The following is a 17,515-nucleotide window of genomic DNA, read 5'->3' as shown; positions in this document are numbered from 1 at the left end:
CTTTGTAAATAATACACATAAACCACAGCATCTGGTTAATTTTACTTGATTTGAGAAGATAGGGAAAGACCATTATTTTCCTAAGACACAGCAACATGGAAAGAGGAGCCTGGGGCCAAGGGCCACAGGTGCTAAGTGCCACAGTGTGAGCAGTATGTTCTCCCATCCTGGATCTGGGAAAAGTGCCTGCCGCTGGTTCTCTAAGACATGAAGTGACAGTTGTGTTTATGTGTTGATATTTGTTCAAATGTCAACTTTAAACTTAGACCTAATTCACTCACCACCAATCATCAAGAGTTGACAGAAGTTAAATCTAAAGGTCGCTAGAGAAGTGAAACAACCTTCCTATCTTCCAGAAAGGAGGATCAAAAAAATTAATATAAATTATATATAAAATATCATATATACCTTTCACATATAGGAAATCTTACCCATATGTTCCTAAGTCTTTGAGCATGCTAATAAAAAAGTGATTTAGAAAGAAATATTTAATATTTACGGGGCTGGGGGTAAGAGTCTAACTTTTCTCTGCTTTTCCTTTCATTCCTTGGTCTCTCCCTACAATCTGCGTTTCTAGGACATTGAATCATAGCACAATATTGCTTTATTTCAGATTTGTGATTGCACTCCAGTCTCCCCTTCCCAAATGGGACAGTGGCAGCATATCTGAGGCTTCCTGCACATGTCACACTGACTCCAAAATCTATCTTGACTTAGCAGCCACCTGGATGTCCAGGGGGAACACTTGGACCACCTGCCAAGCTAATCTGGCCCCCACAACTAATCAAGAGTAGACTGAGTACAAAAGTGGAGGTGCTATTTCTTAAATGGATGCACTTTCAACGGACTTGCCAAATCCTTAAAGTCAAGGTAAGTCAATGGCAGTTAACAAAGTAAACCCAGGATTTGTTCCTAAAAGCAATTCAGGTTTTAGTCAAATGTTATCTCCAGCCACATCGCTTCTAATTACATTTGCAAAAACAAAATAAAGACTCACCAACGAAATTTTGCACCAGTCGATGTAAAATTGAGTACGAAATTTTTTATCACATGTTATTACAGGCTCCATTTCTTGACTGCATCTCAATTGATTCTGCGGATTTTCAACTTCTCGTAAACAAGAAGAAAATGGGACGTCAGCACCAACCATGACATAAACGCTGCAAAAATGTGAAACACTCAGGTTATCCTTTAAGAAAATTGGAAACACTGAAAAACAATCTACCCTGAAAGCAGGATTTATCCTTTTGAATTGAGGGATTATCTACAATCATCCCTAAGGTAGGGGCCTGGGCTTTAAAAGCAGTGATTCATGTAGGGGCTTCTTTTCATTCTTTCCTTTATTCAACCAATATTTACTGGGTGCTTTGGTGTACGAGACACTCTCTTGATTCCCTGTTAATTTCTAAAAATTTTTTCACCCTATTTAATTCAAAATAATCATGTATCATATTTCGATTACAATATTTGGTAGACTACATTCAAAAATATTCTTAAAGTAAATTGTTTAGAAAATAATTCTATCACTAAAATAATTATCATTATTCATCTGATTTCATTTTTAATAATACTGTGATATTACATCCTGGAGGTGTGGAGCTGTAGGCAGACTTCTCCATTCTACCTAGAGTTTTGTTCATCAGCTTTCCTACTGCAGAGACCCCTACTGTTAGGTTCCTCATTATAAGGTCCCTCAATCTTTAAGAAGCTAATATAAAAGAAAAACTATTGTTTGGTAAATACAAATTAGGCAAACAAAATGTATTTTCTTGATGTGTATCTTGGCAACTAGGGGAAAAGAACTCTATTCAATTTGCCAGTAAGAGTTTCACAATAAAAGTGAAGATAGTGATAATAGCATTTAAATAATCTTGGAGCAGTTTAAGAAGGTAGAAATTTCATAGGTTTTTTCCAAAAGAAAAGGGAAAAGCAGGAAATTACTCTAAATAAATATTATTTCTTTTCCTAATGACAATGCTATAACTACTTACAAAATGGAATAAACCCATCAAAATTCCAGCTGTCTTCTTTGCAGAAACTGACAAACTGATCTTAAAATTCATATGGAAATTCAAGGGACCCACCCACACACAAAATTCTTGAAAAAGAAAAACAAAGTTGGAAGACTCACAATTACCAACTTCAAAACTTACTATAAAGCAGTAGTAATGAAGATAGTGTGGTACTATCGTTAAGGCTTGGCATGTAGATCAGTGGAATAGAATTCAGAGTCCAAAAATAAAATCTTTAGTAAATTGATTTTGTCACAGGTGCCAAGACAATTCAATGGGGGAAAGAATAGTTTTACAACAAATGGTACCAAAGCAACTGGATATCCACATGCAAAAAAAAGAAGATGGACTCCCATCTCACACCATATAAAAATTTACTCAAAAAAATCAAAGGCTTAAATGTAAGAGCTAAAACTATTAAACTGAGAAGAAAGCAGACACAATTTTTAATGACCTTGAATTAAGCAACAGTTTCTTCGATATGACACCAAAAGTTCCAGCAATAACAGGAAAAAATAGATAAATTGGATTCTATCAAATTTTAAAACTTTGTGCTTCAAAGGACATCATCAAGAAAGTGAAAAGGCAACCCACAGAACAAAAGAAAATCTTTACAAGTCATATGTCTAATAAGCAACTTATACCTACAACATATAAAAGACTCTAACAATTCCATAACAAAGAGACAGATAATCCAATTTCAGAATGACAAAGGATCTGAACTGATATTTCTCCAAAGATGATATACAAATGTCCAATAAGTGCATGAAAAGATGCTCAACATCATTAGCCATCAGCAAAATAGAAATCAAAACCACAATGAGATACCACTTCACACCCATTAGAATGGCTACAATGAAAAAGACAGACAGTAGGAAGTGCTAGCAAGGATGGGGAGAAACTGGAACTCTCCTACTCTGCTGGTGGGAATGGAAAATGGTGCAACTGCTTGGAAGACAGCCTGGCAGCTCAAGAGGTTAAATACAGAGTTACAATATATCTCAGCAATTCCACTCCTAAGTATATACCCTAAGAGAAACTTAAATATATGCCTACCAAAAAGCTTGTACATAAATGTTCACAGCAACATTCTTCTTAATAGTCAAAAAGTGGAAACAATCCAAATGCTCATCAACTAATGAATGGATAAAAAGTAAAATATCCATACTTTACTCAGCCATAAAATGGAATGAAGTACTGTACACGCTACAACATGGATGAACCTTGAAAACAATATGCTAAGTGGCAGAAGTTGGTCACAAAAGACCACATATTGTATGATTCCATTGATATGAAAATGTCCAGAATTTGAAAATTTATAGACAGCAAGTAAATAAATGGTGATTGCCTAGGGCTGGGGATTGTGGTGGTGGTGACTGTTAATGGGTGTGAGAGGGGAGTGTTGGGAGGATAAAAATGCTCTAAAATTGACTGTGGTAATGACTGTACAACTTTGTCAATAAACTAAATCCATTGAGTTATATATACTTTAAATAGGTGAATTGTATAGTATGTAAAGTATATCTCAATAAAAAAGCTGTTTTTTTAAAGAAATGAAATGAAATAAAAGTATGGCACAAAAATTCAAAGGTATGTAAGTATGAAGTCACACCCTTAATTGACAACTGTGTCCCAGAGTACCATTACACAGATTCATTTGATTGCTCTTTATGTCAATTTTATATTTGGACTTAATTTGAAAGATTTTTTAAAAACTATAGTGTCTTTGGGAGACAAATAGTATATAATGGATTGAAATTTAAAATCAAAATAAACATTTATAAGTTCAGAAAAAGTAGATATAAGAAACCACTGGTGGGGCTTCCCTGGTGGCGCAGTGGTTAAGAGTCTGCCTGCCGATGCAGGGGACACGGGTTTGTGCCCCGGTCCGGGAGGATCCCACATGCCGCGGAGCGGCTAGGCCCGTGAGCCACGGCCGCTGAGCCTGTGCATCTGGAGCCTGTGCTCCGCAATGGGAGAGGCCACAACAGTGAGAGGCCTGCATACCGCAAAAAAAAAAAAAAAAAAAGAAACCACTGGTAAAGAATTTTGATAATTAGTGGATAGAAACACATTCCATTTACAGGAATATTACTCAGCCATAAAAAAGAACAAAATAATGCCATTTGCAGCAACATGGATGGACCTAGAGATTGTCATACTGAGTGAAGTAAGTCATACAGAGAAAGACAAATATCATATGATATCATTTATATGTGGAATCTAAAAAAACGGTACAAATGAATTTATTTACAAAACGGAAAAAGAGTCACAGATGTAGAATACAAGCTTATGGTTACCAAGGGGGAAAGGGGATGGGGTGGGGGGAAGGGATAAACTGGGAGATTGGGATTGACATATATACACTAGTATATAAAAAATAGATAACTAATAAGGGCCTACTGTATAGCGCAGGGAACTCTTCTCAATACTCTGTAATGACCTACGTGGGAAACGAATCTAAAAAAGAGTGGGTATATGTATACGTATAACTGATTCACTTTGCTGTACAGCAGAAACTAACACAACATTGTAAATCAACTACACTACAATAAAAATTTTTTAAAAAGAAATATATTCCATTTACAACAATTTGTTAACTTTTAAGCTTCATATAAAGCCAATTTCTATCCCCTTATTAACTGCTTAGCAAAGACCATATTTTTCCTTGATAACTGTGAAATATATTTGTAAATACAGAAATAAAATAAATATTTTTAAAACTGTTAGAAGTTCTCTTGCTTTTACATAACATTGATTTGCATTTATAATTAGTAAGATTTTAAATTAATTCACTTCAAGATAACATAAATAGGCATAAGCATATGTTTTGGGTGCTTTGAAATGTTTTATTTTTTTCCTCAAATTATAAAAGGAATATAAAAACATTACATAAAACATGGGACATAAAAACAATTAATTTCTATTACCAAGATCACGATTTTCATTTTCCAATGTACCTTGCAGAATACTTTTCAAGTGCATATATTTTAGCCTAATTGCAATCAATTTCTAAAATATAATTTTGTATCCTGCTTTTTCACTTAATGCGTCATAAGCATTTACCATATTGTACAGTCTTTGTAATTATATTTTTATAGAAGTATAATTTTTAAGTGCACATGATTTATTCAGTAATTATTTCAGAGTTGGACACGTAAGTTGCTTCTCATTTTTTGATGTTATAAATAATATTGTAAAGACTATCTCTGTGCATATTCTTCAATGTTACTATCTTAAAAGAGATGCCTAGAAGTGGAAACATTTTTATGACAGTTGACACATACTGCCAAACTACTTTCTTCTCTACTTGGATGATCCAGAAGCTTCACAAACTTAATATGTTCCGACCTGAGCTCATCATTACCCCACCCCACCTCCACCTGTTGCTCCTTCCATCATCTTCTCTCTTGGTGATTGGCATGGCCAGATGCTCAAGCACCATCATCTTTGACTCCTGTCCTTTTCCCTACACATTCAATCTATCATCAGTCTCTGACATTTACCCTGAAAGAACTCTCATACACACCTGTCCACTTTGTTCCATCCCACTGCTACCACCCAGTTCTAGTCACTGTCACTTTCCACAGGGAGTGAAGCAACAGCCCCTTGATTGTTCTCCTTGAACCCAGTCTTTCTCACTGTTCTCAGGGAGCCTATCTGCAGAATGAATGATACCAGTTTAAAAATAGAAGCAACTGTATATTTGAAAGTTGCTAAGAGAGTAGTTCTTAAAAGTTCTCATCACAAGAAAAAAAAATTGTATCTATGTGAGGTGTTGGAGGTTAACTAAAGTTACTGTGGTGATCATTTTGCAATATATACTTATATCAAATCTTGATGCTGTACACCTTAAACTTACCCAATGTTATATCATCAATTATATCACAATAAAATGGGAAAAATAAATAAGTTAATAAATAAAATGCAAACACACTACTCAAGAGAAGTAGATACTGGATTTGCCTTGTAAGTCAAAAAAACGTGTATTTATTGTTTCTTTTATAGAGCCAGTAAGTTTCAACATGTTGGCTTTTCAAAAAAATAATTTTGTACGAGGCCGTGTATAACAATTATAATTCTATGCTATACATGCTAAAATACATTTTTCATAATCTGCTGTTTTCCCAGATCTTTGACATGCAGCTTTTTTTGATTTGCAGCTATTTTGATAGGCTAGCTTTTTGATAGGCAGAAATTTAAAATTTTTATGAAGTGAAAGGAGGATGATCTTTACCTTTATGACCATAGCCACATGTTTTCAAACTTTGAAATATATGTAAACAGATGGGATGGGAGCATATTATCAAGTTCAAGGCTCTCAAGCAATGTTAACAAAACATGGTGACTCACAATCTTAGGCACTGGGTACTCTGAATAAAATTTGTTCCTTATGAAGGATTTTTTCTTCCAATTTGAACAACTCAATTTCCCTTTAGGTAAAACGCATTTACTGAGTCCTTTACACACATACAATGTGGAGAACCGCGTTACAGGTAAAAAAAATTTAAGTCAAGGGCTTCCCTGGTGGCACAGTGGTTAAGCATCCACCTGCCAATGCAGGGGCCATGGATTTGAGCCCTGGTCTGGGAAGATCCCATCCCACATGCTATGGAGCAACTAAGCCTGTGCGCCACAACTACTGAGCCTGCGCTCTAGAGCCCGCAAGCCACAACTACTGAAGCCCACGTGCCTAGAGCACGTGCTCCCAACAAGAGAAGCCACCGCAATGAGAAGCCCACACACTGCAACGAAGAGGAGCCCCCGCTCACCGCAACTAGAGAAAGCCTGAGCACAGCAACGAAGACCCAACACAGCCAAAAATAAAAATAAAATAAAATCAATTTATAAAAAAAAACAATTTAAGTCAAAACTCTGTTTTTTTTCAGCAACAGCCAGATAAACAGATCCAGTGATTGTATTTTTTAACCTAATTGTCCAAGTAATGAATGTATTTTATTCCTTATTTTATGTATATAGGAGACAAGGGACAGTTTAGAGAAGAAAGTGTCCACATATGCTACATGCTGCCTGGGAACTCTTGAGCTCTTAAAAGAAAATGCATCATGATTCCTGCCTCTCTGCTCCACCCCACTTCTTTGTTCTGTGCATATTAGTCAATCAAAAAATAAGATGAAAAATAAAGAAGAAATAAAACTAAATAAAGAATCTAATTCAGAATAAGAAATAAAACAAAGAATAAGGTCACTTCTGGACTCTAGTTCTACTGCTTGTTACTCATCTTTACTGGAGAAGGGATGAATTATCTTAACAGAAGAGGGAACTGGCACACAAGGCTCAGACCTTTCTGGAGTTTTTTGTGGGAGGATTTTCCTGCTTGCAGAAAGCAGGCATTTAGGTTTGGTCTATTCTTTCAGCCATGTGGTAGGGCTTAGCAGGCCTACTTGCTAAAATGAAAATTTTAATACAAACCATTTTCTTCAAAGGTCCCTAGTGCTTCAAGATAAAAACCCAAACAATTCTTCCAGGTGTACAAGGCCTTACATGGTCTGGTCTTTGCCTCTTTGGTCATTATCATTTCTGGATCCCCGTCCCCCATTTCCACACAAAGCAGGTTTCCAAATTGACCAGGCTTCCTCCTACCTAATGGATTTTGCCCAAGCTGTTCCTCTGCCTAGACTCTCGCTTTCTCATTTTTTGAGCTGGCTAATTTGTACTCATATTTTAAACTCAAATCAGGTTTCATCTCCTCTAAGAACACTTTGACATGGACCAGAAGTGGGAGAGGAGCCGTCTCTGTGAATACCTCAACTGTGACAGGTACCACTCTGCTTTCTAATTATCTGATTACTTGCCGGGTCCCTAATAGATGTGAGCATAGACTGCATTCTTTAAAATAACTGTACCCTAGAGACTAATACATTATTCCCCCATAAAAAAATACTTAATAAATGCTAAACTATGAAAGAAAAAAAATGAATCTACGCCTAGAACTTAGAAGAATAGATATTAAAGAAATACAGTTATAGACATATAGGTTAGACATATAGTTGCATTGATTTTAAAAATTTATTTATTTTTATACTTATAAAAATGGACTAATATTGGTTTCCAATTTTTACTTTATTAAGCCTTTTTTTCAAAAATTCCAATCTCACATCACCATCATTCCAAGAAAGAATAGTTGCATCAAAAACAAAGGTAAAAAACATAGGAGGGGGCTTCCCTGGTGGCGCAGTGGTTGAGAGTCCGCCTGCCAATGCAGGGGATGCGGGTTCGTGCCCCGGTCTGGGAAGATCCCACATGCCGCGGAGCGGCTAGGCCCGTGAGCCATGGCCGCTGAGCCTGCGTGCCCGGAGCCTGTGCTCCGGAACGGGAGAGGCCACAACAGTGAGAGGCCCGCATACTGCAAAAAAAAAAAAAAAAAAAACATAGGAGGCACGTTATTTAAGAATTAAAGACTGGGCTTCCCTGGTGGCGCAGTGGTTGAGAGTCCCCCTGCCGATGCAGGGGACACGGGTTCGTGCCCCGGTCCGGGAAGATCCCACATGCCGCGGAGCGGCTGGGCCCGTGAGCCATGGCTGCTGAGCCTGCGCGTCCGGAGCCTGTGCTCCGCAACGGGAGAGGCCACAACAGTGAGAGGTCTGCGTACCGCAAAAAAAAAAAAAGAATTAAAGACTATCTTGTAAATCACCAAACATGGGGACAGATTCAGCAGAGCACGACAGACTGGCCTAGGACCATGACCTTGCATCAGAGCAGTCTTTGGCAGCCTTTGACTTACATTCTCTTCTTCAAGGGTAACTTCTCTCTGAGCCCTTTACAGGGCAAAAAGCAGACAATTAATTAGAGGGAGTACTTTGTGAGACTGTCTAGAGAATAAACTAGGATCCTCTGTTGTTGACTGAGGATAGATCCACAGGCTTTGGTAACAGAGGAAACAGTGGTAGGTTTGACAATCTCTTATGAAAAGTGAGTATATTCTTTAATCCTCACACCCCGTCATTCCCTTCCTAACCACCATTTACACCGCATCACTCACCCTGAGTTGGCAGCTCTGCCATGCCCAGAATGAAACATGAACCTGCTCCTCTTTCCACGAGCTTTATCCCAGGCTAAATGCATCCATGAGTCCTTAGCCTCTGGCTCAGTGTCAAGAGCAAAGCAACCCTAAGTCCACACCCAGAGAGAGCACAGTTGCCCTGAGGTTATGGGTCTGGAAAGTGAAAGGGAATCTTTTCAGGAGGTTTAGGGTTCCTTTGCAGGAGCTTACTCACTTTGAAGGAAATCTTTATAATTGTTTTCTGTTAGATTTAGAAGAAGTTTAAAGGCTGTCAGTGAGGTCGGCAGAGATGAAAAAAATGCACATCAAGAAGGATGAGGAGCTGGGATGCTGTAGAGAGGGTTCTTGACGACTGACATTTAAGGGCACTTTGGGCCGTGGAAGGGCTGTTGGTTTACTCTGAGGGTCTACTACTGGGAGCTCCTCTTTGTCTTCTGCTGTTGGTTTGAGTAACATGGAAAAGTTTGCAGTTAGTAAATTGTGACTGCCATGCGTAAAAGGAAATACTTTCAAGGAGTTTTTTTTTTTTTAATCAGAGACTGAGACTTATGCAAAATATTAAGCAGAACACGGTTATTAGGTATTTAATTAACACTTCTGAAGTGTATAAATATATTTTTAAATAAAATTTTAGAAAATAAAGGGATGCAATTCCCTTGCATCTCTGATCCCACCCTCAATCTTTTCAATATTTCTTTTTTTTTTTTTTTGCGGTACGCGGGCCTCTCACTGTCCCGGCCTCTCCCGTTGCAGAGCACAGGCTCCGGATGCGCAGGCTCAGCGGCCATGGCTCACGGGCCCAGCCGCTCCGCGGCATGTGGGATCTTCCCGGACCGGGGCACGAACCCGTGTCCCCTGGCATCGGCAGGCGGACTCTCAACCACTGCGCCACCAGGGAAGCCCCTCAGTATTTCATTTTTAAAGAGATTTATAGTCCATGTTATTTTCAAAACAAAGTACAGAGGCAAAAAGTTTTGTAAGTGAATTAAGAATCATTTGGGGTTTCCCTGGTGGCGCAGTGGTTGAGAGTCCGCCTGCCGACGAAGGGGACACGGGTTCGTGCCCCGGTCCGGGAGGATCCCACATGCCGCGGAGCGGCTGGGCCCGTGAACCATGGCCGCTGAGCCTGCGCGTCCGGAGCCTGTGCTCCGCAACGGGAGAGGCCACAACAGTGAGAGGCCCGTGTACCGCAAAAAAAAAAAAAAAAAAAAAAAAAGAATCATGATATACACCATTAAAAAGAAAGGAAGGCACAAGAGATGAGTTAAACACTGGATTTCTTTCTAAATTTAAGGCAACAGGGTAAAAAAAAAAACCCTATTTTTGTTACCTTGACATTATGTAACAACCAAAGGAAATATGCAAAATCATTCCAAGGGACAAATTTTTCTCCTGCAATTATACTCAAGTAGGATCTTATTTCATTGGTGCACATATAGGGACACTGGAGTAACAGAGTCGGCACTGGGTACAATTTATAGAAATTCTATTTTAAAAGACTTATCATATGAATACTCTGTAAAGGTTGCAGCTTAACATTAAATTAAAACTCATGGAAAGCATTTCAAGTTGGGAAAGGATCTGAGACAACAGGGTCCAAATAAATGCCACGGGACTGACAGCACATGCCTCCCGCTAGCAGGTGTTGGGGGTCAGTCAGCTAATGACTGAATTCTCCAACAAGTACTTGTAGGACAAAAAATTCTGTTCTTAATTTAGAGTCACATGCTCAGGCCCAGCCCTAGACTCAAAGATCCTGAATCTCTAGGGGGAATCAGAGGCCAGGAACCTAGGTATATTGTTCATAAAGCTCTACTGGCAATTCTCAGGCTAGACATAGTTGCACAGCACTGTTTTAGGTCAGAGTTTGGTTTAGAGAGCTGTGAGTTCAATTTAGCCTAGTTGTTTCTTTTTTTTTTTTTTGCGCGAGCCTCTCACTGTTGTGGCCTCTCCCCTTGCGGAGCACAGGCTCCGGACATGCAGGCTCAGCGGCCATGGCTCACGGGCCCAGCCGCTCTGCGGCATGTGGGATCCTCCCGGACCGGGGCACGAACCCGCGTCCCCTGCATCGGCAGGTGGACTCTCAACCACTGCGCCACCAGGGAAGCCCAAGCCTAGTTGTTTCTTAAAGTGCCTCTATGCGTGGGGTCTACACTACTGGTTAGAGAAGCGGTGAGCCCAGAAGAAAGCACAACTATGGAAAACTCTACCAATACCTGGTTTTCATGTTGTTTCCTCCAACATCTTTTGGTCATTGTTTTAACAATCACTGTGGAACACATTACCTTAAAAAACTGTTGAAAAGATTCCACATTTGGAGAATGTCTTCAGGGGAGATACCCCTGTTCATCTCTTTCTATGGTCCTCCTTTAATTACTCATTGGGAAAGAGATCCATGTTGTACCTCTCAAGTAAAATTTTAAGCTCCAGAATTATGTTTTCATAGAGAAAGCCAACCAGCAGATGATAGGCAAGCGATAAAGCAACTATTTTCCTCCAAGCACTTCTATGTGTGCTTGACTGACTTCAAAATCCATTACTGTACCATACAAGGTACAATGTAATTCTGAAATCTGTAACTTGGACTTTGCAGCTCACTGCTTATCCTTTATCCCCCTTCGGACTTCTCGCTCATACCTCATCTATGTCTATTTGTGATCTTTTCCCTTCTCTCCAACAAAGTTCTCCTTTAAAGTTTCCCTTAAATTTGGTTCTTATTAACCCAGATATTCCAGTTCATTCCAGATATCATCTGTACAAATGTTACCAAGAATATGGATAAAGGAAGAGTTGGAAAAGGACATGCTACTTAAAATGTGATTTATTCCGTATCTTGCACATTTATAGGATTGTTTTTTTTTAAAAGGCAGATCTGCCTCAACTTACAGAACAGAAATTAAACAGCAAAATTTCATTTGACATTGACATTTGATCTGTCAGTGTACCCAGGCATAAGGAGTGTTTCATAACCTCTACAAGAATGTAAGTCATACTCTGTAAGGCTTGAGGATAGACAAGTCCCTTTCAAATGCATTGTCTCGTTTAATCATTACAACAACCCTGAGGGAGAGAGTTTAGTCCCCATTGGAGCAGATGAGGAAGCTGAAGCCCAGAGGAGTGCAGCAGTTTGCCCAGTGTCACCCAGCTTGTGAGTGACAAGGCCAGGCTTTAGGAATGGGTTTCAAATCCACCCCAGCCATCAATCACCACCACATGGTGGAAAGAATGTTAAAGGCGAAGAAATAGTTTCCTAGAATAAAGTTACAGCAGTCTGTGCATCCTCCTGCAGCTGATAACTGGGGCATCAATTTCCTTTGAAATTCAGGACCCTAAATAAACAGCTTCTCTATGGAAGGTACAAAAGACTTAGTGCTGTAATTTATGATGTGGATCCTGATCTACGATTAGATTTCACAGGACCTGGAACATCAGATATAAAGAACCATTAATGCAATCTCTTTGTCAATACAGAAAATTGCTAGTTTTTTCATATCTTTACAATAACTATTTCTTATTAAAAAGAAAAATGCAATAGGCCATATCTTCCATCTATAATAAGTTTGATAAGATCACCATATTTAAAAATCCATACTTAAGGCAAGTCTGCTTACCCCTCCTTCATGTCATTGATGGGAAGCGGAACCCTGCCGCCCCTGTCTAGAGCTGATGTGATGTTTATGGCGTTCAGACGCTCTGGCTGCCACACATTTTTCACGGCCCCAAGAAAGTCTCCGAGAACCTCGCTGGCCAACATTTCTTCTACGTTCATATTTTTAATGAAGAATTCTGCTTGATATGGTAACGGGAAGTCTAATTTTGGTGAAAAAGGGTATGCATATCTTTAATGAAGTAGTCTTTTGAAAGGGAAACAAAAGAACCATTTGAGATTTGTTGATTTCTGTCACAATCCTGGCTTTCGGGAACGATATTATTACTGACTTTAAAGGCTTTCTATATAACAGAGGATATATCTAAAAGCATGACGTACATTAGACCCAGAATTTTATCTACAATGCAATTAAATCTAAGGGACAGCAGGGCAATTCACAATTAGAGAAAAAAAATAAAAAGGAAAAGAAAAAAACGTCAAATCTCAAATCTGTCGCTAACTTGCCAGTGACGTGCCAGCCTCCTTGTCCTGTCAATGTACCCAGGTAGAAGGAGCATTTCCAGAACTTAGAAAAGTATTTTGTACTTGTAGTGTTTTAAAGCTGACAGATCTTCAAATACATTGTTTAATTTAATCGTTACAATCCTACGTAGTGCTATTTCCCATTTGAACAAAGGAGGAAGCTGAAGAACACAGCACCATCCTTTCTAAATAGAGAAGACATGGCAAATATCTATACTTGCTTGTGGGCTGCTTATATATGATATGGAAAACCATATTTTTAATTTGCAGTGTTACTGATCTTTTTAGAGCATGCTAAAACATCACATTTTATTAAAATAAATATTGATTGTATTTTCAATAAGAACTTTGAAATCATAGCTATTTCATTCTTTGGATCACTCCATAATTAAATATTCTAGAGAAATAATATTTTAAATTTCTCATGAAATTCCATATCTCACATTGTTAGAGATTTAGTTAGCTTTTTCCCTCTCCAATGTCTCATCAATAATTTCCCTCTAAAGATGCCAAAATGAATATTTTAAACCAACCAATGTCCCATTCAGACTCTCAATATAAGAAACTTTAAATAAATATAATTTATTTCAGCTTCTCAAATGTTACTCTTCAATTACAAACTATCATTTCCTGTATTCCGGTTGTTCTGTTAAGACAAAGGATAGCTTTCTTTTTGTTTAGTAATATTTCTGTAAGAATAAAGGCTACTTTTTTTGAATACTTACTACGAGGCAGGCCAAGCTAAGGGAAAGAGGTGAATTACCGTATTTAACACTCACAAGCAGAAGGTAAGCAGGTACTTGTATTTTTCTCCATACTTTCAGAAAGGGAAGCTGATCTTTGATCATTTGAATTTACCTCATATGATTTTTATCTAAGCTAAAAGAGACTGTATATATAAAGTGCTCAATGGAGCTCCCAATATAGAGTAAGAATTGAGAAAATGGTAAACTTTAGCAATTCTTACAATAATATGCACAAGTTAATTACTTGGATTCTGCCCTTTACTTAAAAAGGAAAAAAAGTACGTCTGGACTATACACGGATTTAAAGTCCCCAACAATAATTATATTATGTGTATCCTCTGACTTATTTCATTAAAACTCATGTACTATATGTTCTTATTTCTTATACTATTCTTATCCCATGTACTATTCCATTCTTATTTAATAAACAAAAAACTAAAATTATACGATAAATAACTGAAACCTTGATGACTTCATTTATTATCAAGCCTCTTTAATATTAAAGGACATTTGATGCCAGAGATGAAGTCAAGGAGATATTCTGGCTTTCGAGTTTTCAGGAGAGTTTTCTGGAGTGTGGTGTCTCTCTCTAAAGACTAAGTTTTTCAAAGCCCTAATCACAGAAGGCTCTTTACTCATCCCCTACCCTGTAATTTATTCTGCTTATGATTTTGTTAGATTTGTTTGATGTATGGCCCATCTGCAATCTTCTAAAATATGCTATGTTTATTCTCTTTTATGTAGATAAGTTTCCTGTTTTATACTGATACATTTCCTGTTTTATACAGATAAACAGGAGCTTAATCATGCTACATTTTTCCCCATACTGAGAAACAGTCATGCAGAAAAATGTCATGAAGAACAGTTACTTGGCAATAAATAATATTTATAAATAATACCAAGTATAGTTTTTGGGTATGCTAGAAGTCTGTCATCTATTAATTTCATTCAGTGAAATTTTTCTTAAAAAGCGTGCAAAACTTTTTCCTTATTATCAGTGCTACTCCTTGGAGAACTGTTACTTGGCTTTCCCTAATCCATGTGACCCTCCGTGGCTCCTTTCTGAGACTTGCGGCTGCCACGCCCTCTGAGGCTCCAGGCTGTGCAGCTGCCTGCCGTCTACCCGGCCAAGTGCTGCTGCCAGGCCTCCCAGAGATGAGTCACAGTAGCTTTCTAACTTTGGGGAAATCCCATGCCTGCTATATTTGGATATCACAGAGGCCAAGGGAACAGTAGGCCAACAGATTGGTGGCAGGCCTCTGAGGCACTAAACCCAATTTAGAGAATCACTCTATGTACTCTTCTTGAGCTCCATGCTGTATGATTCTACATGACTAATTTCCCATTAGGTCTCCCAGAGCAGGAGACTGCTGGGCAGGGAGTTGCACTGAGCATGGTTATCCGGATATTCAACCCTTGTTACTTCTTTCCTAACCTTATCCGGGAGAAACGGCATGTGTACAGGCCATGCTCAAAGATGTACGTCCTAGTGTCCACATGCATTCCATCGAGACAAGCAAGGAAAAATGCCTGCCATTTGGTGCACTGATTTTCAGAGTTTGGGCCACTGACCCTTATGTAAAAGGAGGCTTTCAAAACCCACATACTCGTGCTCCCTCAACCCTGATTTAAATAAGTAGCCCCTAATGCCAACTTTCAATCCTTCAGTCATCTAACAGTCTTACATTAGTATCTGCTTGAACATGGGTCCCCGCATGTGTACTATGTATTGAGTACACGTGTGTGGACCCATGTACTCTGTATTGACAGATGCCTGTGTATTCTGTATTGACAGGACTGAGACCAGACTTGAGAAGGAGGAGATTCAAAACTGTAGACCAGGCTACCTTTCAGTTTGTAGGGGCTCCCATACCTGACAAAGGGTTTTGAGTCCCTCTGAGAGCATAATAGTGAGGTTAGTGGTCCAAGCCCACTGCAATGGAAGTATATAACTAAACTGATGGATTCCCAAGGAGAAAGGGAACTTCGCAACCATTCTGCTCATTAAAGGTATTCCAAATTCTACAAGGACAGCTTGGACTGGATGCAAGTATCCAATTACAATTGGAGTCAAGAATAAAAATCTCCTTGATCCAAACATGAATACCTTCCAAAAGCCCTTGGGAAGTGGAAAAGTGGGTAGAGAGTCTTCTGTCCAGGCCAAAGGAACTGGTACTGGTACTTGGACTTTCTTTTCATATATGAAGGTCATTTTAAATTTTAAACTAGCACATTTGTTGTCTGCAATTATTACAGCTAAAATGCCTGGGAAAAAACTCATGTTAAGGGTTTCAAAACCTTCCAGCAATCTTCTCCCCAGTTATGTACTGCATTATCGATTCTATCGAAATTGCTTTCTTTCATATACTGTAAAGGTAATTTTTAAGTCAGCCTTTACTGAATTATTATGAATTCAAAATTAGTAGGCTCTGATAAAATGTGTTGTGTTTGCTTATTTGTTTTCAATCGTACTAGTAAATAGAAGTAAGAATTTTCCTATCCAGGATGCACAACTGTTTTACTGTTTTGGGGGGAAAAATGCTATATCAGTTCTTCTCCTGTCACCCTCATAAATGATATCTGGTATAGTATCCCATGATTTATAAACTTTAACCACAAAGTGTTTAGTGGTATGTATTTCTCCCATTGAATGCCAAAACAGGATCAGAATATTTGAGAGTGTAATTCTTGGAATCTCTCCTGTGTCCCTAACCTTCTAAATCCTTAGGCATCATTTACAATTCAAGCATGTGTAACAATAAATTGTTGTTGGACTCCAGCAATTACAGATGCATGATTAGCTATTCAGAAAGGAGACTGTGACCCAAATTATGGTTTATTTCTGTCCATCAACAGCTCTTTATCATCATATACAACCAGACTACCACCGATGATAGGTTTCAAAGTAAAATAATACCAATCATGCATTCTATGATCAGCCCTATGTCAAGCACATTTTGAGACTTAAATGATGGCATTCTTACCTCAGACTTATGAGAGAAATAGTATTCTTAGTCTCAGTTTACAGATGATTTAACCAAGGCCTGGAGAAAATAAGTGGCCTCTATATTTGGTTCCCTACCCTGAGGTTTTCAGCACCAAAACACATCATGATATTTTATAATGAATTAAATATTGCTTAGTTTTCTACATTTTACTATTTCATTAGTTATAGTAAGTATGTGGTGCTTTAAAATCCTTAACTATGTTTTACATACATATAAAATATAATGAAAGACTTCTTGCAAATAAGGAAACAATCAGCAACGTATTTTTCCATACCTACCTTCTGCTGACATTATATTAATTATCAAATTATGCCTTGCAGTCTCAAAGGTACGCCTATTGTAGGCAGTTATCTATTAGAAAAAGAAAGTCATATTAAAGAAGCAAAATGTTATTTGGAAAACGAAATTCACTAAAGACAAAATGAAAACAAATTGTCATTCTTTCCATTTTCATTATTTGTTTATATACTTACAAAATATTCCTTCTCTGGACAAGAATCCAGAGCTTTTAGCAATATTGTGGGAAAACAGATAATTAGGTCTATTTAACATGCTAAAACAACAAGTTAAAATCAGAAAAACCCTTTTATAGA

The 17,515-nt window shown here is 38.1% G+C and overlaps 1 protein-coding gene across 4 annotated transcripts in view; it reads right to left on the bottom strand.

Annotated features, from left to right (window-relative positions):
• SGCE (sarcoglycan epsilon) overlaps positions 1-17,515 on the bottom strand; it is a gene marked incomplete at both ends in the record, with an annotated part of 68,138 nt that overhangs the window by 16,530 nt on the left and 34,093 nt on the right. For all 4 annotated transcript variants that reach the window (XM_079711412.1, XM_079711413.1, XM_079711414.1 and 1 more), the window contains 3 exons: positions 998-1,160; positions 12,648-12,846; positions 17,201-17,273. In XM_079711412.1, coding sequence (XP_079567538.1) covers positions 998-1,160; positions 12,648-12,846; positions 17,201-17,273 — 435 coding nt within the window. The remainder of the gene's footprint in view (positions 1-997; positions 1,161-12,647; positions 12,847-17,200; positions 17,274-17,515) is intronic.

The sequence above is a fragment of the Hyperoodon ampullatus genome (genome assembly GCF_949752795.1).
Source record: "Hyperoodon ampullatus genome assembly, chromosome: 9".
In the NCBI taxonomy this organism is placed as follows: domain Eukaryota; kingdom Metazoa; phylum Chordata; class Mammalia; order Artiodactyla; family Ziphiidae; genus Hyperoodon; species Hyperoodon ampullatus.
The sequence above is the reverse complement of the archived record's forward strand: the minus strand, read 5'-3'. Positions and strand labels throughout refer to the sequence as shown.